At 41.2% G+C, this 25,557-nt stretch overlaps 1 protein-coding gene across 2 annotated transcripts in view; it reads left to right on the forward strand.

Moving 5' to 3' along the window:
- The window catches only part of RFX7 (regulatory factor X7), a 54,001-nt gene that overhangs the window by 20,280 nt on the left and 8,164 nt on the right, over positions 1-25,557 (forward strand). The window contains exons 2-8 of one of the 2 annotated variants that reach the window (XM_082322628.1): positions 2,930-2,963; positions 11,242-11,324; positions 12,155-12,277; positions 18,802-18,918; positions 21,614-21,698; positions 22,371-22,578; positions 25,205-25,500. In XM_082322628.1, coding sequence (XP_082178754.1) covers positions 2,930-2,963; positions 11,242-11,324; positions 12,155-12,277; positions 18,802-18,918; positions 21,614-21,698; positions 22,371-22,578; positions 25,205-25,500 — 946 coding nt within the window. Of the gene's footprint in view, positions 1-2,929; positions 2,964-11,241; positions 11,325-12,154; positions 12,278-18,801; positions 18,919-21,613; positions 21,699-22,370; positions 22,579-25,204; positions 25,501-25,557 lie in introns of those variants that run through there. The other variant, XM_082322627.1, reaches the window with a different exon arrangement.

Raw genomic sequence — 25,557 nt, forward strand, 5'->3', positions numbered from 1 at the left:
TAGAAACGGCTGGGTGTAGGGCCTGATTCAGCCTTGCTCTTGGGATTGCTGGTTGCAGTTACTGTAATTGCAGTAGTAATTAGGTAAGGGATGCATTTGACAGAGACAGAAGCAGACTTATTTATTTGTAAACCAAATTTCAGCTTTCAAAACACATCTCTCCTGTTAGTGAAGGAAGAAGTGGGGTGAAATAAACAAAAACGGCAAATACATTGTACCCGAGATGGCCGTTCCTTTGTCACTTGTCCTTTTATCTCCTGATTCGATGGAGATGGGTCCTGCAGTGTCACCAGATGGAGATTTTCTGTGTGGTGCTCAGGACCAGGAGAAGGTCACTGTCCCAGCACCTTCCCAGTCAAAGGGCTGGTTCCTCAGGGTTGCCATTGCTTGACTTTGACATGGATCAGCTCCACTGGAAGGTAAATAAGAAGCATTTATGTCATTAGGCACAGGCTTTATAGAATCAGGCCATGTTAGCCTGTGCTCTGGTTAGGATGAAAGAAGCCTTACATTACCACTAACAGATTTTAATGATGCCTTCCCAGTATACTAGGGAGCATGGAGCAGGAGATGAAAAAAATTGCTGTTAAAATAGACATCACGCTTATCCCTGCTGAAGCCGTAGGACCTTTGCCTTTTAAAACGTCACAAAATCTGCTTGCAGGTTGGAGGACATGAACTTGACTATCCTTTTTGTGCCACCAGTTGATGAAAAGGAAACATAGAGAAAGTGTATTTGCTAGCCTTATTATTGCTCTTCTGCTGCAGCTTCTTGACACTGTTGATCGGTGCTGTGGGAGCAGAGGTCACAACTGGAAAAGCCTGAACTAAATTAGAGAGTTTACATTTACTGACTCAGACTGATATTTGGAGATAAAAGGACAGCTCTAGGGATCTCCTGCCCAGCTGCCTCCTGGCAACTTGCCTCTTTCTCTTTGCAAGAAGAAAATATTAATGTAAACGGGCGTGCTTATGCACAGTTTGGCAGAACGTAGCAGGACGGGAAACCGTGCTGACTGAAGCACGTTCTTCTGAAAAGCCTAGCACACGATGTCGTCTGCAAGTCTGTAGAGTAGAGGCTGTATTTGGACTAAGTTTGATCTGCCTGTACCCTGTATCCCCTTATCCTCCATGCTCTTTTTCTGCATTAAGCTATTACATGAAGCCATAGAAAAGGTTTAGGTACAAAAATGGGCATATATGCCTGAGCCCTGTTGCCCGCTGCCATGAGCAGGGCTTTGCAGGAGAGGCTGTGGATCTGTAGCAGCACAGGGATTGTGGGACCCTGCTAGGGGCAGGAGGCAGTGGGGTGAGGTGGAGTCCAGGGTGAAAGAAGTGCTGCTGGAGCAGCTGTCTTGTTTCAGCATGACTTTGGCCAGCTTTGGGTCAGACGCGGTGATGACTCTTAGCAGCAGCAGCAGGTTTCCATGCTTGGTGTCCTTTGACTTTTCTAGTAAGACGGTGGTTTTTTGAAGAGTGAGATGACATTTGAGTTCCCTTCTTAAGTTGCTACGGTAGATGTGAGTGTCTTCCCTAAGGCAAGGAAAAGCTCCCATTTTACCATCCTTAGCATTCCCTGTTCTGACAAATCCCCAATGGCTCTGCTTTACTCCCGCCTTGGTATTCCCGGGTGTCCACCCATCTGATTGTCGTCTTCTACACAAAGTCAGCTGAAGTGGATGTCTGCTGATGTATCTATTTCAGTGGACTTGTCATATATTCTTACCTGTTGAAATTTTTTATTGTATTCTGTCACTATAGCATATGCAGTTCTTGTATGGGAAGGGGCATCAGTACTAGCAGCTCCTGCAGAACAGATTTTTAGACCGTCTGGTTTCAAAACGAGGTGTTGTAACAAGATGCTCTTTGAGGATCTGATGCAACAGTAGATGCTTGTTCAGTAGCTTTGGTTCCTATCACCACCAGACACTAGAGACGTTTGTTTTGCTTGTTTCTTACTTATCATTTTAGTATATCCATCAGATACCTTACTTGGTTTTTCTTTGTATGTGGTAGCACCTGTGCAAAAGTAAAATAACTGGAAATGAGATGTTTTGTTGTGTTAACAGGAGACTGAATTATGTTTTATTCTACTAGGAAAAGAATCACTCCCTGAACTCCGAAAACGGTTGTTCAGTGGTTGTTCTGTAGGTGTCCAGCAGTACAGACTATTGTTTTTTGCATGTTAAAACTCCTGCTCCTCTTCAGAGTAATGATAAAATGCCTTCAACTAATGCAGTCACACCAAGCACGTGAAATAGAGCACCCTTAAGAAACACAAAAGCTGCTTATGGGTGTGTTTATATGAAGTATAATAAGTTCCATACTGTTTGCACTCCTTGGCACATGTACTGAGGTCATTTACAGCATACTTTAATTCAGTCCCCACCCAATGTCTTCTTAATAAGCCAACTGGGAGGTAGTGAGACTAACACGGAAAACTCCTCAGTTGCCAGTGGGGTACCAATTGTCTGCTTCGTAGCAGCTCTTTGGAAACTTAGAAATAAACGCCTTGAAGTGGTGGGATTTACTGAGGTGTGGGGAGAGGGGAGTGTTAATTGTGTTTACAGATGAACAAATAAAATGTATCTGAATTGTGGAAGAGCTTACAATAAAAGTAGTGACATCCATCCTGGCTACTTTGCAACTTGGGGTAATAGCTCCCAGTTGCAATGATATTTCATTAAAAAAAATACAGTTCTTTTATAAAAGAGCAAAACTGCAAGAATTCTAACAAACAGTTAAATTTGGGGTGACTTTCTACAAAAAAAATAGCTGGATGAGTATTCTTCCATAGACTAGCAGGATATTTCATAGCAGGAGATTAAGCCTGTAGTACAGTGATAGAAATTTTAATATGTAATATTTTTGTCATTGCTGTTTAGATTAATTCAAGATTTCTATTCTCTCTTTCTTCCCTCACGTCTAGCAAAACTGTACAATCTAAAGTGGACTGCATTTTGGTAAGTACAACTCCAGAATGCTTTTTAATATTTAATAAACTGCAAGACCAAAATAGATGGCTCTGGAGACTGACAGCTATTATGAAGCCTTTCCTTAGCAGTGCTTTAAGGTACTACCACTAAACATGATCAAAATTAGTTCCCATTGCCAAAAAAATACATGATGTGGGTTTAGCATTTGTTTTCTGCGGAAGTATTGACCTCTCATTGCCAGCAGCAAGTGGCTATGATTGCCACTTGTAGAGCTGTCAGTATAGATACAGCACAGAAAGGTGACTTACTGCTTTTGTAAACATGATTTTATTAAATGCAAGATTATGTATGGCACAGACCAGAGTATGCAAGAAGCTAACTGTGCCTTCAAATTCCATTGCTCTTCAGGCCTTTAATGACAATGATTATTGCTTTTGTTGTTGTTTCCTTGAAACAGTTAATTCATGGGCAGTACTACATTTTAAGGAAGGAACTTGATTGAACTGCATGTTTGCATAAAACATGGCAGACTAATGTTCTGGTCTGAAAATCTTGCAGGTGTCGTAATTACTAGATTTTTGGTTTGTTTTATTAAATCTTGCTAACTTCAGAAGTTGCACACCATCTCAGGTACCTTCCCAGAAATGTGCAACGCTACAGGTCCTGTTAGCTCCGCTGTACTACTTAGGACAGAGAGATAACGTCATTTTTTGAAGAAGGAAAGCCCTTGAAATGCATAAACATCATCTTCCTTTGTGCATTAAAATAACAGGATCTAGACAGTGATACGAGATTATTTCTGGGAAGCAAATACGTAGCACTAACTCAGAAAGAGGTTTTATTTGTTTGTTTTTAATAGCGAGCAGGTTGCAAGTTTCTTTAAATCAGAATCTGAGTTCATAAATCTTAGGACTGGAAGGGACTGCTTATTCTGACTTTCTACCCTCAGCATTTCATCCAGAAGTACCAGCGGGTAAGATAAAAAGATGACATAGACAACCATCTGGGGACTATCAAATAGAATCTGTTCAGCTGTATGGCTGAGCTAAATAAGAATACTCCTTAAAGTCAAATTATCAAAGGCTAATTCAGATGGCACTGAATTCTCTTTCCTTAAAATGTTGTCTAAATTTATTGTGGTAAGAGGTTTAAAGTAAGCTGTATTGTTGTATTGCAGACAAACTTTGGACCCAATTTTGCCTATGCTTAAAAATTCTTGGATGCATCCAACTTAAAGAGCAATGCAAAGTGTCATTTTTGTCCACTTTATTCCTAGTTGACATTTGTGGACACAAAGCAGGTGTCTTAAGATCTTAATTTTTTTGTATGTGAGTCTTCAGTGGCAAAAGGGCAAAATTGCACTTGTAAAACTCTTTTAACACCAGACTTTTCTGTGGTGAAAAATGGGAAGTGGGATGTTTCTAAGTAGCATTGGGGAGGGAGTAAATAAATAGGAGGTTAACCAGTTGTCTGCTTCTTGGAAATCCATTTTAAGAAAATAGAATTACACTAGGACTATTCTTGCATTAAATTCTGCAGGTTTGTGGGCCTAGGGTACTGAGGTAGGGATTATCAGTTTGTATGAGCCCATTCATTTGTGTAGGTCTCATCCATTTGATGGACAAGCTGTTTTTCTGAACAGTGCTCTTGGATGCAAAGCAGTCTCCATAGCTTGACTTGGAACAGAGCAGCAGCGTCCTGATAGTCTAATTTTCTGTTCCAGATGCCTCCTTGTCTGTCCTGCTGATGAGTTCAGAGGAGTCCTGTCAACAGTGGAAAGGCCACTCTAGGTTAGCAAAGGTAGATCTAATGGTGTTCAGGTAGTTTAAAAAAGAAAAATCCAAGATAAAAATAGTTTCAGGAAATAAAAGTTAAGCTGAATTCTGGCAAAATGTTTTCTGCATTTTTACATGCTTTGGGGAAGCTGTGAGCTGCAAGACAGTATGTTAGACTAAAAGGCCGTGGCTATATAGCTCTAAATAACTTGTTTGGAGCTTCCTTGCAGGCCTGTCCAGTTTTGTCCTGCAGAAGGCAGGTGAGCAGGTTGCCTCTTTGGTGCAATGTGTATGGATGGGTTTGTCAGAGCGGTCCTGTGACCGGGGTACTAGCTGCCTGCAGAGAGTCCGACTCTAAGCTTATGGGCGGGTCAGAACATTTCCTTTAAGTGCACGTTCTTACATGTTTGGTTCAGAGAGAAACCTTTTCAGGCCCTTTGAATCAGTCGCATGAAGCATAAAGGGACAGTCTGTCCCTTGTCTCCCTTCTTACTGTAAGGAGGAGATTCGGGATATAGCTTTCAGTTATATTGGGAGGTGCTGATGATACCTTAAAGCATTTAAACTTGATCAGTTTGCTAGCAATCTTAAAAAACACCAGTAGAGAAAAATCAGGCTATGCCTGTTGCCATTTGTGTTTGGTATCACCAGTCACAGCCGCAGTGCACAGAGCCACACATAAATGCTCTTTAGCACTTAGACTGCCTCGTTCAACACAGGCTAGCAAGAGAGAAATAGGAAGAAGAAACAGAGGTGATGGCAATGGTCTTTGTTGTGGAGGTAGCTAGCAGCAGAGGACTACAGAAAACAGCTAGTATAAGGGCACTAGAACTGCAATTACTCGTACAGGACACCAAAGTTATCTGCCTTTTACTTGTTATACCGCACCACGTATATTCTGACATACTGTCAGTTTCTGGAAGATCATAAGAAAATCATTGTATGCTGTGCAATCCAAAAAAGATAATTAGCAAGAATTGTGTTGTAAACATCCATTAAAAATTCATTATAACATCTTTTTAACTGTAGTAAACATGTCTAGCAGTAGATTCTCTTATGACTTCACTTGTTATATTTTTGCCACGTACTAAGTGAACTCTTGAACCTGATGTTTAAAACGGTATGCTCCATATAATCGCTCAGCAAGAAGGTAAAGGTTTCTTTCCTTAGCCCTCTGAAAAGAGGTCAGTGCTGGTGAGAGAGTGCTGGATCGATGGCCATGAAAACCAGAGCTGCTGATGGCTGGAGCAGTTACAGTGTGGGCAGCAGCTGTGTGTAAGATCTGTGGAAGCAATGTGTCTCGGTCCTGCTGTGGAGAAGGTGGTAGCTTGTCACTTTTTGGCCCTACAGGAGACAGGCAGAAGCTCTATGAAGCTTTGGCAGCTGTGCTTGGACACTGTCAGTACAAGGCTGCCGTGTGTTTTTAGGGCTTGTTTGGCATATTTAGCACCTGAAATATGCTTCTGTTCAGATAAAGCATATTGAATGTATTTATTAGCAGCTTTTTAGAATAATAGGTTCTGTTTCAAGTATTAGCTATTTTCTGTCTTGATTGTATTTCCAACAAACCATCTGACCTTGAGCAAATTATTTAACCTTTGCTTCTTGTTTCTCTATTCACAAAGTGGGGAGATGATTGCTTGACTACTTTGCTATTCTTAGTCTGGTTGTTAAATAATAGATGTTTGTTCTGCTGAAGTATGACAAGTTTTAGAACCAGTCTGCCGGTAGGTGCAAGTTAACATTGCCATTGGCATAGCCTTTTTTACTTCAATTAGAGTATAGTTATCTATAAATACTCAAAATGTGGAAAGAAATATTAAGATCCATCCATGCTCTCTAAAATAGTAGTCTTGCAAAAAGCTTGCAGCAATGCCCCTGGCCTTCAGCTCCTCTTCACCAGAACTCGAGGACAGAAATAACCTATAATTCTGCCTTCATTGTGGAAATATGAAATAGTTTGAATTTGAATGCCATTTTTCACTGTGTTCATTAGAGAAGATGTAACTCTGCTAATTGTTCCTTAGTATAGTCTTCCTCTGCCTTATTTAAAGTTTGGCCTGACTAAATATTTTCTTCTTCAAAACAATCCAGAAAAAGCACGTTTCCTGAAGTTTTTCCCTGGTAACCCCTTTTGACAACTTTCGGATGGAACTTCACTAACGTTTGTGGTCTGACAGTAGATCAGCAGTCAGAGAAAACCAGATAGAACCAATCCACCAAGGTCAGGAAACGTTAAATGGTATTCTGTGATTCTGGAGACTCGTGTTCAAATCTCTAGGTTCTCTAGTTCAAGCAGGACCATGAATAAACTCGTGTTTCTTGTAACACAGATTAAGTCCTTAACCACATTCTGTGTTGAACTGATCTTTGTCTCTTGTGCTGCGAAAAGTTTCAGTGTCTAGCTAGTGTCTCTCAGAATGGAACCAGATGCCAAAACCTGCTATTTTCATTAAAAAAAACAAAACAAAACAAAACCCAAATAAAAACAAACCACAACATTTTGGCCATCCTGGTTTATTTCACAGCTGTTTATTTGGTCAATCGAAATGCCTGTTAGAATGAAAAAGGAAGTTGCTTCTGTTTCTAAGAGATCCTTGTTCTGTGTCTGTCTTAGGCAGCAAAAGGACAGATTCATTTGGAGCAGATCTATGTGGCCACTGATGATGCAAATATAAATGGATCTCTGGTTTAATTTCTTTGCTACATGTTTTTTGCATTTCTTTAGTGAACTATCTATATTTGGTAACTGTCAAAACAAAAATATGAGAGATTTCTACTCCTTTTTGTTACTAAAAGTCTTTGCTTAGCTGTGACTGGAGGCTTCTAATTCTTTGTCCTTAGTTCTTCTGTCTCAGAATACAAGTTCACTCAGATATTTTGAGTAGTTGAAGCCATGTTGTGAAAATAAGTATGAACACTGCTTGCTCCCCATCTTCACTGAATCTTCCTTAATGTGGTTCTAATTACAGGAGATAAATATAATGTGTGAAAACCAAGAGTAACAGAGGTGGTGCTTTGTGATGGTTTTACACCTCAGTCCTGCAAGCATGCTCATGCATTTTTTTCTAATAGAGCTTCAAGAAATATGGCTTATAAATAGCCTTCAGAGAATCAGACAGTCTTCATCTGATTTGATAGAACCCATCAATCAAGGTCAGGAAACTTCAAGCAAAATTTTTACTTGGAACCTTTTAAGTAGGAGAAAAGGATTCCCCAGACATTTTACATTCTGTAGGGGTTTTAAAACTGCTGTAGCATAAGCTTTAACGGGCTATGCAAAGGGGAATTTGTCCAAGATGATGCCAGCATCGCAGTCTTCCTTTTGATGCTGTGACTCTTGACCTATTTTTTTTCCACACTATTGACCTATTTTTGGGGTAGTGGTGGAGAAAATTTATAGTATATTTTGTGTTCTTGTTTATTTTTACTCATTTCCATATGCATCCAACTTAGCACAAAGAAAAACTTGGTATGAATGCATCTTTTTCTTCTTGGTCAGTAGTCAGTAGGCCAGCTGAAATGTTCCTCCACTTTCCCAAATTGTTTTCTGATTGCATTAAGAAATTTGAAAGTTTTGATACTTGGAACAGTTGCAGTAACAGAGTTATTACTGAATTCACCAGACCTTTAGCGCTGAGAACTGGTGGATGTCAGCTGAGGTTGAAGAAGAGATTGTACTTACTGTGGTTGTAAACAAAGGTTTGAGAGTTTTAGAAACATTTAGAGAAAACACCCTAAACAAAACATAAAGTTGAACAAATTTTTAAACTAAACACGATGTTTCCTGAATCTGCTTGCACTGACTGTCACACTCCATCCCTTTCCTGCCAGTTTTAAGATGATTTTCTCTAAATAGATTCAGTCTCATCTAATAAGCTTAGGTTTATCTAATTATCATCCAGGTAGGATTACCTCTGTGAACTGCCTGGGACTCCTGGCTGCCTGTTAACTCTCCTGTTTGGAGGAGGTCCTCCCTCCCCGGGGCTTCCCCACAGCCATCGCTGGAAGCTGGAGGAATTGTGCAGAAAGTGCTGCCTGGGGCCAGGCATGGAGAGGAGTGGGGTTTGGGTGAAAACAGGGAGATAACATCACTGTCCGGCTGCTTCTGCTGAGGATGTGAGAAAGCCATAATCCTCAGCTGCCTCAGCTCTAGAGATGCAGGCTTGCTGACAAGAGAGTCTCTAGCTTGCTTGCATCCTTTGGAAAAGGCTCTGCTAACATAATCCCAGTCAAATTTTTTCTCTACACATATATCGTTGGGGTTGGGGTTTTTTTGTTGTTGTTTTTTTTGTTTTTTAATTAAGGGGCTTGACAGATGGGGCCTGTGTAGCAGAGCCTCCACGGCTCAGGCAGGGCCACTCCACACAGCCCCTTCCTTCTGCCAGGACACAGCAGAAGTTGCTTCAACTGCAGTGGGCACTGAGACCACTTCAGTATTTTTTGATGAAGGTTTACTGTTTCCTCTAAAACCTTGCCCTTTATGTTGCACCCTGGCACATTAGATTTGGAAGTGAAAGGTTGTCTTCTACCTCAGCGTTAGAGTCATTGGGAGTTGTTTTGTTTTGTTTTGCCTGGGATGCTTTTGTCACATGGCTTAGTGTTTACCATGCAAGGTAATCTCACCCGAACCGTGTCCTTCAGTGTGCTGCTTTGGCATTTGCTGTTTAAAAGAAAAAGCAGCTAAGTTCCTTGAAGAAAAGGAGGTCTAATAAACAAGTGCAAATTTTCTTGCAGTTGTTAAATTTCTATCTTTTCATAAATGAATGATTAATTTTCTGTAAAGTCTTTCTTGGAAGAATGTTGATCTTTTCAATAATGGGTTTGTTAAAGGAAAACCCACCAGTCCACATGGTGTGATTTATGCAGGAAAGGAAGAACAGAGAATTTGACAAAATGCACCTATTAAGAAATACCTCTCTGGATATTTGGTGGTCTGAGCACCACTGCTGTGTAAGCTGCTGTAGAGCCACGCAGAAATTGGTGTCAGCAAATTTCAGGAGTTTGTCAGAGGAAAAAAAAAACCCAAATGTTGTGGTTTGCTGCAGCTTATAAAAGCAACAAATCCAGTGTCTGTTACCTGGCTGCTGCTGGAAGTGTTTCTCTTGGCTCTGAGAGCGGCTGTCACTTCGCTGGTGGCCCAGTTCTGCGGAGCAGTTTTGCGGTGGGTTTAGACAGCGGGGATTGGCGAGCCCCCGTGCTCTCCCAGCGCCCTTCCCCGGGCAGCGTGTCCCACCGGTCCTCGCCCAGCGCCTGGGCTCAGGGAGGGGACCTGGGCATTGGGCGCAAAGCCAGCAGAGGGGAAGAGGGAGCTCACCTCTCTCGAGTACTGCTGTTAATTTGGTGCCAGCTGAAGCGAGGTGGATCTGGACATGACTGGGGCGGGTAGGGAGCCCTGGTTTGAAGTGAAGTTTAGGTTTTTCGTTTCCCCGCGCTCTATTCTGCTCATTGCTGAAGTAAACAGCCAGGTCTCACTACCTGTCGCTCCCACTCTCTTTTCTCTTCCTTTTGGAAAAGGTTACATTGGCACTAAGACACCAGTAAAGGAAAAGAGAATTAACTGTAATCCAAAAGCTGTATTCTGACTTAAAAAGGGATCATGGGAGTCTCTGACTCTGTACTGATGGTGCACCACCTCATGCATTGCTTCTGCAGCACCTTCCAGAAGGAGAACCCATTTGCTCGTTGCATGGCTTTACTCACACTGCTGCCGAGCAGGCCTGAGCACATTACCACAACTGATTTTCCTAGTATTTCTAAGTCCGTGTAGCTGGTTTCAGGTGACCAAAACAGTTGGACTTGATGATCTTAGAGGTCTTTTCCAACCTAAACGATTCTATGATTCTAAAAGCTAGCAATGTAGCAATCACTGTTTGCATACACCAGGTAAAACTCCTCCGTGTATCTGATCCTCAGCTGGTATCCTCTGGAGGAGGAGTCCGGCATCACTGAGATTCATGTTAACTGAACCACTTGTCTTCAGTACCTGTTCAATAACTCTCATTTCCAAAGGAAAGAAAAAAATACATATGTATATAGATAGATTTTAAAATGTCTTCATTGAAGTCTGTGATGCTTAACTATTAATATATAATGGATCACAGGATCAGGTCTGGCATCCTGCGTTGTTACAGCATAGCTATTTTTTAATGCTGCGTTTTCAGAGGTGCTTCATGTGTGCTCTGAGAAGATGAAGTTTTCATATTACATGTCTGGTTACAGAAGCGGTCTGTTATTGACATTTTTCTAGATTCTGCTTTTGTTGCATGTGAATTTTGTAATGGTGACCAGCGCTTTCTAGTGTGTGATGGTGTGCAAATAAAATAGAAAATCACGTTTCTAGTCCCAGAGAGCTCACAGTCACATTCTTTCACATAAGTAAATATTGTCTTGTTTAAAATTGTATTATTTAGGAATACACTGTCGGATGACAGTTTTTAGCTGTCAAGCTCAACTCTTATTGTTTGCCTTTTCTCCCTCTGCCTCTCCCCACCCTTTTTATTTTTAACCAAAACACTTTTGTTATCTAGCAAGAAGTTGAGAAGTTTACAGACCTAGAGAAACTCTACCTCTACCTTCAGCTGCCTTCGGGTCCCAACAACGGAGACAAAAGGTATGTGTGTTGAGTGTGGAAATGTGAGCAGCTAGTCCTGAAAAGTTACTTTACCTCCTGTGGCACTTACCTGCTGAGGAGCCACTCACATGACATGTTTGGTAGCAGAGGCAGCCTTTATTAAACGTTAAGGACTCTTCTTTTACTGAAGATTTTTTTTTTTTAACTTCTGAATCTTTAGTGCATGAATAGCTTGTAAATATAAACCTCCTAAAATGCAAGAGTCATCAGAGAAAGTGTTTTGCAGCTTAAGTGTGATCATTCCTTTGCTTTTTATGTAGGAAGTGATAATATAGCAACATAAATGTGATGGTGGGGGAAAGAAGGAACTACTGGTATTTCTGGTAACATTTGTTTGACTAAAGGAAGGTCTAGAAAACCAACTTGCAGATCACAACATCACAAAATTAGTCTATGTTCCCAGTAGGATGATTATAGGCAGACAGGTGCCTACGGGAAGCACTCTGAGCAATTGCTGGGAGAGTTGGGTGTTTCCAAAGGGCAGCTGGCAAACTGAGTGGGCAAAACCTTAGAGGTGGTCAGTAAGGAACAATAAACTTAAGAGGGGAAGTAGGTGAGCTCTCACCCATCGCTGTCTACTCGCAGCTGTATATCAGTCAAGAACTGGAGTGTGGAGTCTCTGTTAAATTGTAGATGAAAGACAGAGATAACTGCTGCTCACGCCTTAAGGAATAGCTAAATGTGTGAGGTACTGGCCCTCGTTGTCTCTGGTGTCTCTCCACCTGTGTAGGCAGAGAATTATTAAGTCTTGTAACTGAGGAGGAGCTATGGAGGGAAGTCTTCATTGGCACTGCTTCTTCTTTCACTAGCGATCAGATCTCCATGTCATCCAGCCGTGCCCAGCAGATGCACGCCTTCTCATGGATACGGAACACCTTGGAAGAGCACCCTGAGACATCCCTTCCCAAGCAGGAGGTTTATGATGAATACAAGTGAGTGCTCCCAAACTGGATCCATACATATGGCTTTAGTGAGCGTAGATAGTTCTGTGACACTGGCTTCTACAGGTACTCCACTGATGTACATGTACAAGGGCTTGTAGCAGAACAAGGCCTTATGTACTGAAGTACCTGAGAACGTACTAGCTACAGTAAGGCAAACTGTATTCATTATTTCTGCCGCTGAAGATAAGACTATGATGTTTAAATTGCACATTACACATGCTGAAGGAAAGGTACGAGTATTTCTTAACAAGTAAATATCTGTATGAATGTTGTTTTTGTTTTGTGGACAGAGCGGCACAGGTAAAAAGCACCAGTTACTATCTTACAGTACGTTTTGGTCTGCTTGTATATACATACATATATGACTGTCTTAACAAGGATGTTCCTTCTGGAAATGCAGCTATTTTGCACATAAGATCTAGCCCATCACACCTTTCTTTCCAGAATAATGCATAAATATTGGACCTTCCTGCAGCAAACCTGATTTCTACAGAGGCGCAATATATTTGAATATGTATGAAACCAGTAACCAAGGCCACTGTGAGTCTGGGTTGTCAAGTCTCAAAGCTACCATGTAACGAGAAAGCGATTAGAAGCGAGGGAGAGGGACCTGTCTGACGGAAGTTGGATTTGAATTAATTTACAGAACATTCCCCATGGGGCTGGGGGGGGGAGGAGAAATCATCCTCAGCCCAGTTGCCTGAAGATGAGTAACAGATTTATGATCTAGTATGAATATTTCCATAATCTGAACGATTACAGTAATTTGCAGCGAGCTGAGTCCCTTCACCTTCTAAGTGCCTACAGGATTCAGCCCTTAGTAATTGTTGCTGCAGGGTTGCCTTCTACGAATACCTCCTTTTAATTAGCTCTGGTCAAGTTTTTTACTCTGACTGAAACATGATGTCATTCGCTTGCCTGGGGTTGATAAACATGCACACACCTATTTCTGAAATCTCGCTATTGACTGGAGTGGTGACGCAGCCTGGAAATATAGCCAATGGCACAGACGTGCCGGGGTGGCCAATCCCCGAGCAGCAGCCGCTCGCGCAGACACAGCAACAGCGGCAGCTGCTGTGCGGGAGAGAGATGGAAGCGTTATTCTTAAATATATTTCTTATTAAATAATTTATGGCCTGCTTCAGCAACAAATCTGCTTGGCTTCCATGCTGTGCCAAGCTGCAGATGCCCAGAAAAATCATCATCTACAGATTGTGGAGTGTGAAATTTGGATGGCTTTTGTATGTAGCTGCATCAAGTATTTGTGTATTGTATTTTTTTCCCTAACAAAATAAGGGTGGTAAGCAAATATTCAGGAAAATATCAAATGTTTGGAATCTGTTCTCCTTTGAAAGCATCTGTTCTGTTTTTAAAACATTCAGTTTCTTTGAATATTTTCATGAGTTATTCTTGCACACCAAAGAGTAGTCTTGGAGTGGGAGGTGGGGAACAGGCATATAAATAGATAAGAGAGTTTTGATAAGTCATTTTTCTTTACCTAAGGGTGTTAAGACCTCTCAAAACTCACTTCTGCCATATTAACAAGTTACCATGTCTTTCCTCGATGTGCAAAGATAATGTTGCATGAGCTCGCAGTGAGCAAGCTTATGCACTCTGCACGTATAAATCAAAGTTATAAGGCTTCAGAAGAGTGCAGCATCGTACCAGCATCTCAATTCCTGCTGTAAATTCTGGTCAAAATAAATCTTGCAAAAGTGCTGGGCTTCTGCATCACCTTTCATGTGTTTTTGGTTTTCTTTTGTTTTTTTTCTATGAAGAGGAAAAGATGGAAGCTTGCACTCCACACAAGTCCACCATTGGCAAGCGTTGATAGTGTTTCCAGCTCCTCCATGTTTCAGTAGCCTTTTCTTGCTGAGCTTGTTCAGCATAGTGACTCTTCTTTCTGTTTTCTTACTCTTCTATTTAATTGTGAATTCGTGTCTCTAACTGGATAAAAGTGAATGGATTCATCTCCCTTTTGAAAGGAATAAAATACATGAAAAATGCGCCATAATATAAGGCAGCAGCACTTGGGAAGGTTGAGAGCTTGCAGCTGAATTTCAGAAAGGAGGTAGATGGGAGATAGTTCACCTCTCTTGTTGATGCTGTGATGCCACTTGCACTGACAGAATACATTGGGCTGTAAGAAGCTGTGTTTCTGTTGGGCACATGGTTCTTCTGCCAGCTTCCTCTGGGAGTTATGGGGGAATGCAGTCTGGAAAATATGGGGACTCATGGGGAGCTGCCTAACACGTTATCTAGCCTGCAGAGAATAGATGCTGCTTCCCATCAACTCCTTTCAGTGTTTTCTTGTAAGTCAGTTTTACTTGGATATCTTCTCCCTATTAGTAAACGCCCTTCTGGAGCCAGCCAGGTGTAGATTTGGCTGAGTTTAGAGAATTATGATTTCAAGCCTTAAGTGCAGTCCTGCAGTACTTATGCAGACAAAATCCCTATTTGCCCATGAAATGATTTGTTGAGCCTTCAGTAAATGCTTGGGTCCTCTTATCTTGTTTCTACTACAGTGATGCAAGGAAAGAAATTAATTCATATTTAAGTTTGGTGCCCTGAAGATTCACTTGATATGCTTAATATAGGTCAGGAGGTCTTTTGAGTCAGCCCGTATCTCTTCCCTTTAGTCTGTAAATCATTAATCTTTGTTCTACTGGCTGCTGGGCCACTTGATGCCACCTGATGCATAGATTATGTGCGCTAGGTGTTAAGGATGTTAACCAACAAGTTAGAAGAATAATATTCAGAAGCTAGCACAGAAGAGGGCAGTAGGTCTAGGAATACCATGTCTGTTAAAACACACAAGATACATGCTAATCGTGTTTGATAGCACTTAACTTTTATATAAAACTCCCTGATAGGAACAGGATGGGACCTGTTTTGTTGTAAAGTCCAGTCCTCTATCATAAGCAACTACCTCTATATTCCTTTTAAAAGCTGATCAAACTCCATCTAAAGCAGATGTTTCCCACCTCTGCTGCTACTCTTGGGAGTCTGACCTGCAATTTCATTTCTCTGATGGTTTTCAGACATCTGCTTTCCATCCTACCTGATTTTTAGGACTCATTTCTGTGCCAGCATTGTTCATCAACTTAATGAGAGCCTACATCTTCCTAAGGTTCTTTGCTCTAACCCATTTTTAGAGACCAGTTGTTTTGCTGGATTGGATAAGCCAAGATCTTTGTGTCATTTCATGCAATAGGTTCTTTATCATTTGCCCTTCAGAATGGTTTTTCTGCCTAGGAAGCTATGTAAGCTGGGCTGCATAGCCTGACTGTCTTCATTGGCTTTTTGGTTAATCTTTTTTGTGGTTTAATTCAGGTGCAGTCCCAGTGTTTTTGATGTCTTGAGTACATTGAATTCGAAGATCTTACCAAAAAAAAAAAAAAAAAAAAAAGAGAGGCCTTTTCTCCTTATCATGTAGGGGAGCTCTGTACAAAGGAACATAAGTAACTGCGTGTCCATTGTCATTCCTGTCTCCGCGTAGACCTTCCCTCCCCCCATCTGTTTCCCACCCACCCTTCAAATAAGCAAAACAGCTCCTGGGCTCAGCGATGTGCCAAGAGTGCAAGTAGTAGAGAGAGGAGCTTCAGGGAAGAGACTCCTGGTATGTGTTGTCAACTCAATGAGAGACCACAGATGGACATGGAGGGTTCTCGGCCGAGCCAGGAGGAGGAGGGGCCATATGGGATGATCTGTCTGAAAACTGAAATTACGTGATAATAATAATAGCTCAGAAATAACAAGCTTGCAGGAGGTGCCAGTATGGATGCGAGGGGACCATGTAACTGTCTGTTTTGCTGCTAGCAAGTATCTGTCTTGAAACAGATGTGCTAGACTTGAAGAACTGATTTTTTTTTTTTTCCTTTTCTGTTTATTTATTTTCTCCTAGAGAGGGAATAAATTTAACTTTAAAGTTGATTGATTGGTAGGTCCCTAATCCTCTTGTTTTGCTGGATGATTTTATTTATTTTCTTTTGCTGACATTGTTGAGTTTCAGTCAAAGACACTGCTGACTGTGGCAGAGAAATTGAGAGAGCCCTCCTTTGCATGCTAATTGAGACTTGAAGTCCCATAATCGGCATCAGTAAGCGACAAAGACCCACCTTTTAGAAATTTTCAGAGTAAAGTTAAAATCCGCTGGGGCCTGACAAGATGGACGGGAAGAAAAAGACGCACAGAGATCTATCTATTACGCGTAAAGCAATGTCTAATTCCTAAGAGGGTGCAGCGAGGCAGGAGAAGTATTCCTTTGTATTAACTTCAAAGGGACATATCCAGAATCCAGATTCTGTGACTGACATGTATTGAAATAAAATATGTTGGTGTATAAATTGGATAAAAACCTTCTTGATGTCCCATACAGAAACTAGACTAATGGCTAACTGTATACCAGGTTGGAGGCAACATCTCCTGGTTTGGACAGAGGGGCCCGGTAGCTGGGGGAAGCGGGTGCACACAAGCTCTGCAGGGAAATGTCAGAACCAAATAGCATAAAACTTGTTGTTTATGATCGTCAAAATCATTACATTTGTGGTGGTGCTTTCGAAGTGGAGGATACCTACATACAGCCAAGGTTAAAGCAGCAGATACTTGCTCTGTAATAACTAGTATTTTTACAGAGAAAATAAATGCAGTGGAAGTATCTCAAGAAATATATACTGCTTTCTATAGAGCTACAGTTTTCAGAGAGGACATTTTGACTGGCGTACTTGGATGCAAATGCCATTGCTAATTGTTACTGTTTTTACTAGGTGATGCTGGGAATGAAAATCTGTTTCAGGAGTGCTGCTTTCTCTTTGTTCAGCCTGGAGAAGAGAAGGCTGCAGGGAGACCTTATTGCGGCCTTTCAATACTTAAAGGGAGCTTATAAGAATGATGGGGACAGACTTTTTAGCAGGGCCAATAGTGATAGGACAAGGGGGAACAGTTTTAAACTAAAAAAGGGTAGATTCCGACTAGATATAAGGAAGAAATTTTTTACAGTGAGGGTGGTGAAACACTGGAACGGGTTGCCCAGAGAGGTGGCAGATGCCCCACCCCTGGAAACATTCAAGGCCAGGCTGGATGGGGCTCTGAGCAACCTGATCTGGTTATAGATGTCCCTGCCCATGGCAGGGGGGGTGGTCTGGATGACCTTTAAAGGTCCCTTCCATCCCAAAACATTCTGTGATTCTGTCTTTCTTAGCAGAGACTTGTTTATATGTATGTACCTGATTAGAGCAGCAGGCAATGTGGTGTATGAAGTTACTGTTTTTCTGCTCTCCTGCTGATGCCCACGCAGGACCGTGTACAGTCACCTCTTCTTTTCAGCGGCAGGTTGTGTTTGTGTATTGCTGGTAGGACTTCTCACGGGTGCTGGCTCTGTGACTGTAGGAAATTTGCATGAGCATGCTTTAACGCTATGTTTTGGGCCTTAGCACGTTATCATCTGTGAAATACCGCAAGACTCTTGAACAAAAGGCAATATGGCATTCATATCTTTTGGGCAGCCGTAAGCACTTGCTGTGTAGGTAGACCTTCCAGAGCAGTTCCCGGTTTTCTCCTCTGCTTTCACATGCTTGTGATTTTCCAGAACATTCACCTTTTGCAGCGAAATCAAAGATTCTTGGTCTCTGCCTCAAGGAGATATAATTTAAATATCTTAGATGTTGAAACATCTGAACAGATGTTGAAACACAATTCCTTCTGCTGTTTTTGAGAACTGAAGACAGATAACAGTGTCCATTTTACTAGAATAAGTAAACTTAGCAAAATAATTACCTTTTGTTGCGTTATTCCCCTGTATCATCAGGTTGTATACTCAGTTGCATGAAGATCTACATTTGCAGAGGCAGTTGAAATCTCTGTTAATTTAGGACTGTTAATGAATTATGTCTACAATTAAGCAGCTCTCAGTTCAGTAGTGGTACAGTGGTAAGAGGAGTAGGTCCTCAGTACATATTTATGTTACACCTATAAAGGTGAAGCTGGTTCCCTGGGAAGGTATGTTTTATTAAATTCAGTTCTGTTAAGCTCTGTTAAATTGAGGTTGTGTAGGCAGAATCTTTCTCTGGACACTGACAAATCTCGTACCTACTGCTTTTCAAATATTCCTGCGGGACTTCAGGCCTTACCACACTCAGGCTATACTTCTGGCTGGAACAATGTCTCTGCTTTTCTTATGTTCTAAAATAAGTGAATTGAAACATATGCTTCAAACTATGTTGTGGAGTAAATCTTAACTGTGCTCTAGATAATGCCACTACTTGTTATGTCTCCACATGACTTGTCTTTGAACTCAGTAGAGAACAAGGCAAAAACTATGGTATTAATAGCTCTGTTTATACATTTTTAATGCATTCAATTCGTTGTGGATAGCTTCATTAATGTTAAATGTGGTTCTAAATATGGATGGGTATAAGTGTGTTCTTTTGAAAACCTTTGATGGAGTCTAGCATGCAGGCTGGCCTCTCGTGTTAACTTTGATTCCATTCACGCTTTCTTTCTCTTTGTTGCAGGAGCTATTGTGACAATCTTGGCTACCACCCATTAAGTGCTGCTGACTTTGGAAAGATCATGAAAAATGTCTTTCCAAATATGAAGGCCCGTCGTCTAGGCACAAGAGGCAAATCAAAATATCCTTTGCTAGAACGCTTCTCAGTAACTTCTTCTGCACTTGCCTGGAGAACATCTGTCATTATGGCTTAACTACCTGCTAAATGTAGAAGTAATGTTAAATAAAAAATGCAGACACTTTCCCAACGTTCTTTAAAAATTACTGATTGCGGTAGTGTTAGGTTGCAAGATATAACTTCAGAAACAAGTACTTAAATTTGGGTTCTGATGCTTCGTTGTCACAGCAGTGAGGAATCAAAGAAGCTTTATCATTTAGTGCAAAGGGAGATATTGGAATAAAGGAACTTGCCTTATATATGTGCAGTAACTAATATTTTATTGGTAGTACAGCTCAGAATTACCAGAACATTTCTTGCTTTTATATTATATGCGTGCACACCAGTAATTTAAAAGTTAGTTGTAAAGCCAAAGACCTGTAAGCTGTGCTACAGATATTTCATAAAACTGCCTCTCCTCAACCGTTAGTATTGCTTGAAAGAGAAGAGGGAACTGGGAAGTCATCACGAAAGCTGACTTCAGGCTTGGAAAGCATGATCCGAGGCTCGTCCTGCCGTCAGAGGCGGGAGACTGCTTCCTTCACTGCATGGTGCAGACCTCCTGAGATAGGAAAGACGATTCGGAGGAAGAGCTTCTAGGATGGGGAACACTGTCTCTCCCTCTTGACTGCAGTCTTGTTCCTTGTGCCCAAAGTTGGAATCCGCTTCCTTCCCTCCTTCCCTGCGTTAGAGAAACAGTCCATCCCAGAGGGCGTGCAAAAACACTGCCCCATTTAATTGTAACTTAATACAAACCTTAAAGTGCTTAGAAAACTGCTTTTGTCGTAGTGTAAGTAGACATAATTGTTACAGGCAGAACTATACGCAGTTAGATCTTGGGACAGATTAGTTTATCAGTTAATAGGCAGCCACTGTGAAGAATTCAGCGCAAATGCTGTGCAAAAGAATCTGCTTGTACTGCTGGTGGTTCTGCTGCTTCAGTGTAGGGCTAAGAAGCTCTGCTAGGAAAGAAATGCAGTAATCGAGTCTAAAAGCTACAAGGATGTGAATTTTTCTCAGGCTGAGCTGTAGTTTGTCTGTAGTCTTTAGCATGCTGAGGTGTTCCATTTAAAAAAATGAAAACTGTTAGTGATTTTCAAAGTCAGTAGTTTTTTCATCAGCAAGAATTTTGTCTTTTCCAAGTTGAGAATTACACCTTGCCTTGAAAATCCTTCAAACCATCCTGAAGTGATGTAATGCCTGCTGCATGCCCCAAGGTCGTCTCTTGCTCTGACGTGCTGGGTAGGCTAAACCACTGCAGTAAGCAAGGGAGGGAGAGCATTAAAAGGCCAAAAGGCATCAAGGTACTTGTAGGCTCTAATTAAAAACCACTGAAAAGAACTCTCAGTAATGACATGGACTCACTGTAATACTGGCCTTTGCCAAGGTCTCACTTGAAGCATGCACTTACAGAGGGAATTAAATGCTAGCGGGCAGCCCAGAATTATTTGTCTTCCATAGAGGGGAAAAACCTTCCGTGTAGTACTAAATGGAGAAGTTATGTGTCAGTTAAATTGTTTCATAAAATAAAGTGTTGGATTATCTAGCAGTGGAGTCCAAAACTTAGTAGTGATGTTCTGGATAGAGCTAGAGTAGAGAAGTTTTAAGGAAGAAATCATATGATGTAATTGTAGCTTGACCCAGGGGATCTCTTTCAGTTCTGTTTCCTAAGTTTCTAATTCAGAATGATTAAAATGTGACCTTATCTCACCCTTACCTTAATACCTAGCCTCCTTATGTTTATGTTACTGTAATTATGCTCTGTCCAGGTTAATGCAAGCAAATGCAAACTCCATGGTCTAGGAAAGAGACATACAGACATATTTACAGAATGTGAAAAATTAGTGATCCTGAAAAGGATTTGTGTGTCACAGAGAAGAGACACTGTATTTGAACTCCCAGAGTAATGCTGTGGAGAGGAAAAAAGGCTGATTTGATTTTTAGACCTATAAACAAGTGAGTAAGAGTAATGGAAGGTGTATATTTTTGTGCACTGATTTGATGAGATCAGTGTAAGAACAAATCTGGGTATTTGTGTCCGTATTTTTACAGAAGAATTATCATGGGTGGGGAGAGAGCCACAAAACTTGTGTGAAATCTTAGGAAGAAATGTCCTAATCAGTCACTTTATCTTGTCATGGGGGACTTCTTCAGTTTGTGGAAGTCCCTTAGGAGAAGGAAATGTCAGGAAATTTAGCAAAAAGAGGCAAAAAAGAAGAACTCAAAATAAAGCCAAAATGTGGGAACGCATTTTTTAATAGTGATTAACTTTTGAAAATGCATTCCCTATCTCGTTTTAGGCCTGGTTTAGGAAGGGAGTTTAGTCCAAATTTATGTTAATGATTTAAATATTGAGTAGCTAATGGAAACTACTTGGCGTAGTTTAGTGGTTCTTCTAAGTCATCAAATTAAATTCATCATGCCCAGCATCACTTGCTCCTTTGCATGGATGGAGAAGCCCAACGACCTGCCCAAGAACACAGCCATTTACAGGCTCTTGATTCTGGCTGGCTGTGGGACTGTGTTAATGACAGCGATTCTGAGATCTGTTGTTGAGTTTGCTTATAAAGCTTATGAGGGGTATCAGAGGAATTATTGCCCTTCCCTCCTATCCCCCAACTAACAAGCAGAGATGATTTAGACCTTAATTCTTGTTCACATATTGCTACAGTGGACTGAGGAAGAAGGCTTTTGTGCATATGCCAACACTGCCCAACCTTGACTTTCATAAAACTGGAGATGGGGTATGATATATACTTGCTTATTTATATATATTTTTGCAAATTAACATTTATTATGTTGTTTTTCTGTGTGAAGTTTTCAAAGCAAAGTGACGAGCTGTGTAGTTTTAAAGATTTTTTTGATACTTGTATTCTGAATCATTGTTTGATGTTTTTCTGTAAAGCTCAGAACGAATTGCAGTGCTAGTAAAAAAAATAATTTAGGAGGTGAAGCAGACTTTTACAGTGTTGCCACCCACAAGCTATACTTTTCAACTCTGATTCTGTTTTGGTTCTACTGTATTTTTTTTTTTTAAAAAGGGCAATGCTAGGGAAGAGGAAGCCCAGTGAAAGAAGCAGATCCTGGGTAACTGAGTTGACAGGACTCTGGATGCAGGGAGCATCAGTTGTTGGTCATCCAGATATTAGGATTCTCTCTGCGATTTTCTTCCAGAAATGTCAGCTCCATATATATATAATGCCTTTGGAAACAACCAGTAGATTAATTTTAAGACGTTTCGTTTTGAATGATACTGATGTTGTGATCTCATTCTCCCAGTTTCAAGAAAAGCTGTGAATATACTTACTCAACTTTTTGTGTGTTTCTGATCATCGTTTGCCGTCTATTTTTGTTTTCCTGCCTTAATGACCCTTAATAATTAAAGTAACCTTTCCTCCTTTGTTTGTTTGTTTTAGTTGGATGGGGCAGAGCCGGCTGGGCAGCTGCAAAGTGCTGATGAGGAAGTTGTCTCTGCGGCCTGCCGCCTTGTTTGTGAATGGGCCCAGAAAGTGCTGAGCCAGCCTTTTGATACAGTCTTGGAATTGGCTCGTTTCCTTGTAAAAAGTCACTATATCGGTACCAAGTCAATGGCAGCTTTAACAGTAATGGCGGGGGCACCAGCAGGTAATGAGATAACTTAATGCTGAATGGATGAAATAGGGGATCTTTTTTTAAAGAGTAATAACATCTTGGTCTGAGGAAGCACTTCTCTTCAGGGCAAGCTTTAAACACTGACTCTGAGTGTTGAGCATGCACTTACGTGATTTTAGTCCACATTGCTGCAAATTACTTTTCTTGCTGGCAGTCTGGGTAAAGAGGTCTGAAAATAAGCAGTGGTCTCGGGTTTAGTTTGTGATTCTCCCATTCCTCTGATGAGGACCCTGGTCTTTTAAAACGCTTCAGGGCATGTGAGTAATTGTGCTGAATTTATGTACTTTGCTAGATCAGGAGTTTGGTGCCGGTACAGTGCTGGTTTGTAGACAAACTGCTGGTGTAGCTGTGTTTCTGTCTGATAACTTGCCCTAATATGGAAACAGTTGTCTGTCTTAATTTTCTCTCAAGAGCAGATTTTCTTACAGGCATTTCTGATGTCAGATGCAAATTTTCTTGAGATGTTTGATCAGTGTCAGGTAGTACAAGCACGTCAGCTGCTGTTGTTATTGATCACATTAGAAATAAGGGCTTGAGGGGCATTGGGAGGGACAGGAGAGCCTTCTCTGGGGGCAGCTGTGTGACTGAGATTCCAGCACTTGATTTCAAATCTTCATTAAGGATCAAGGTAAAGAGAAGAGTTATTTTGTATTTTGCTACATCAGATGAATTCCTGTTCTATTCAGTCTGTGGGAAAGCTTACATTCAATGTGGTTGGTTGTACATCTACTTTTGTGTTCTTTGTTTCCCTCTTCATGCTCAAAATCAGTCACTTAATCATTTAAAGTGGTTTTTTTTTTTTTTTTTTTTTTGTGGCTGTGGATGAAGTAAATTACAAAAATGAAGGATGAGGAAGGAAGTGCAGGTGCACAACATTTCCCCCAGACTTCCCTCTGGGAAGTTCTGCCCAGGCCTGTCAAGCAAAATATGTTTGGATCAAGGCAGATCTCTTGAGACAGGCAATTTCAAATGGAAACTGGTGGCCAGGGCTGTAGGTTGGGGCGATCCCCTTCTGGATCACGTTCTTTCTCCTTCCAGCTCTCTTTCCTTTATTGTAACTTGGAACTGATGGGTGGCAGTGGCAGGTTTTGCTGCCTGTATGCTCCTCTTTTACCTGTCATCGCTTGGCTTCATTGGTTCTGCTTGATGTGCTGCTGGAAGGAACGCTAGGAATACGTACAGCTCTTCAACTCATGTAGCTTCTCCCCCTTACTTCCTTCAGGAGAAGGTGGTTTCCTTCAAGGAAAAGGGCAGTTATTTCCAGTGCATGCCTCTGTGGCTTGGATAGTCATTTCAGGAGAGGTTCTTTCTAGAATGGCAAATAAAATATTCCCATTCCTCTCTGTCGCAAGGAACTAGTGTCCCTGTGCATTAACTGAGGAAAAAGCAAACTTTTACCCTCAAAGAAAAAGTTGTTGAGTTTGTTTCTCATAAATGTTACTTGCCTTCGGTATTCAGCCCACACAGATGACTTGTTTTCCAGTAATTGCAATATATTTGGGCATTTCACTGCTCTGTGAAGAAGGAAGTTGTCTCCACTTTCACAAGTGGAGACAAGTTGTGGTGTTCAAGCTCTCTGCTGAGAGGGTGGGCTCCCAGACCACAGTTCCTAAGCATGTACTGGGTATCTAAAACCAAATACTTGCCCTAAAATGGTGTCGATTAATTTATAACTGTTATTTTTAAAACTGTGAAACCTGAAAGTGTAAATAAAATGGTGCTAAAGCATTTTTAGAGGGGCAGTTCAACAGGGTTAGTTGGTCACTGAGAGAGCATGCCAATCCTCTTGACTGTTAATAAACAAAAGGTCATAAATGGGATGTGATTTTTCTAAGGGAAATTGGTGCCAGCTGCACAGATGAGACTAACTCCCTGTTGTTCTCCCTGGAATCACCACTTGCTTGCTTGTGATCAGCAGAGACATTGTCTCCAGAAAAAATGTTCTCCCATTCTAATTTCCATAGTTTTTTCACCTTTTCTTCTTTTTTTCTTTTTCCCCTGGACACTTTTCTTCTGGCCCTTCTTCACCATTATCCCTGATCACACACAGGTTGTGATCCATTCTGATATTGTATGCATTGTGTTTAATGCCTTGGCCATTAGATAATATAATCTGCTCAGAGTTGCTCCTCTGTGACACAGACCCACAGCTTTCTGGAAAGATTTTTCATTTTTAAAGCTGCCTTAGACATTGATAACAAAACAAAAACACAGCAGATGATCAATTTTAAAGGTTCATCTAAAACATACCCACTGCCCTCTACCGTCAGTTAAATAAAATGCATTGTTTTTTAGATTTTGCTGCCACAGAAGTTGCAGTTTGGGATTCCTAGAAACAAGATGCCAGTACATAGTATTTTAGCAGCTAATGCCCAGCTTGTCTAACCTAACAGATAGAGGTTTTGCTACAAATGTGGAAATAAGCTGAAACACTGAATAGATTTGAGCATGAAGTGGATGGGAGCACCTCATGGAGGAGGTGTTCCCAGAATGGTTGTGGACATGCCTGCCATGTGTTCTGTGTGGTTAGATGCAGAAGTGGCACTACAGCTGACAGAGTATGTGTGGTTATAATTAATTCTTCTTCTTTTGTATTCAGGAATAAAAGGGATCCCCCAGCCCTCAGCTTTTATACCTACTGCTGAAAGTAATTCCTTTCAACCGCAAGTGAAAACTCTGCCATCTCCTGTTGATGCCAAGCAGCAGCTGCAGCGTAAGATCCAGAAGAAGCAGCAAGAACAGAAACTGCAGTCTCCTTTGCCAGGAGAGTCTCCAGCAAAGAAAACGGAAGGCACCGCAACCAACGGCGTGACCAGTATATCTAATGGAAGTCCCGCGATTCTGTCTCCTCCACCTATTGGCATTGTTGTGGCAGCTGTCCCCAGCCCGATACCGGTAATGTTCTCCAGCAAATCTCTAGAGAAACCACCTTATGAAAGGGTTGTACATTGC

The sequence above is a fragment of the Platalea leucorodia genome (genome assembly GCF_965183815.1).
Source record: "Platalea leucorodia genome assembly, chromosome: 9".
Taxonomy (NCBI): Eukaryota; Metazoa; Chordata; class Aves; order Pelecaniformes; family Threskiornithidae; genus Platalea; species Platalea leucorodia.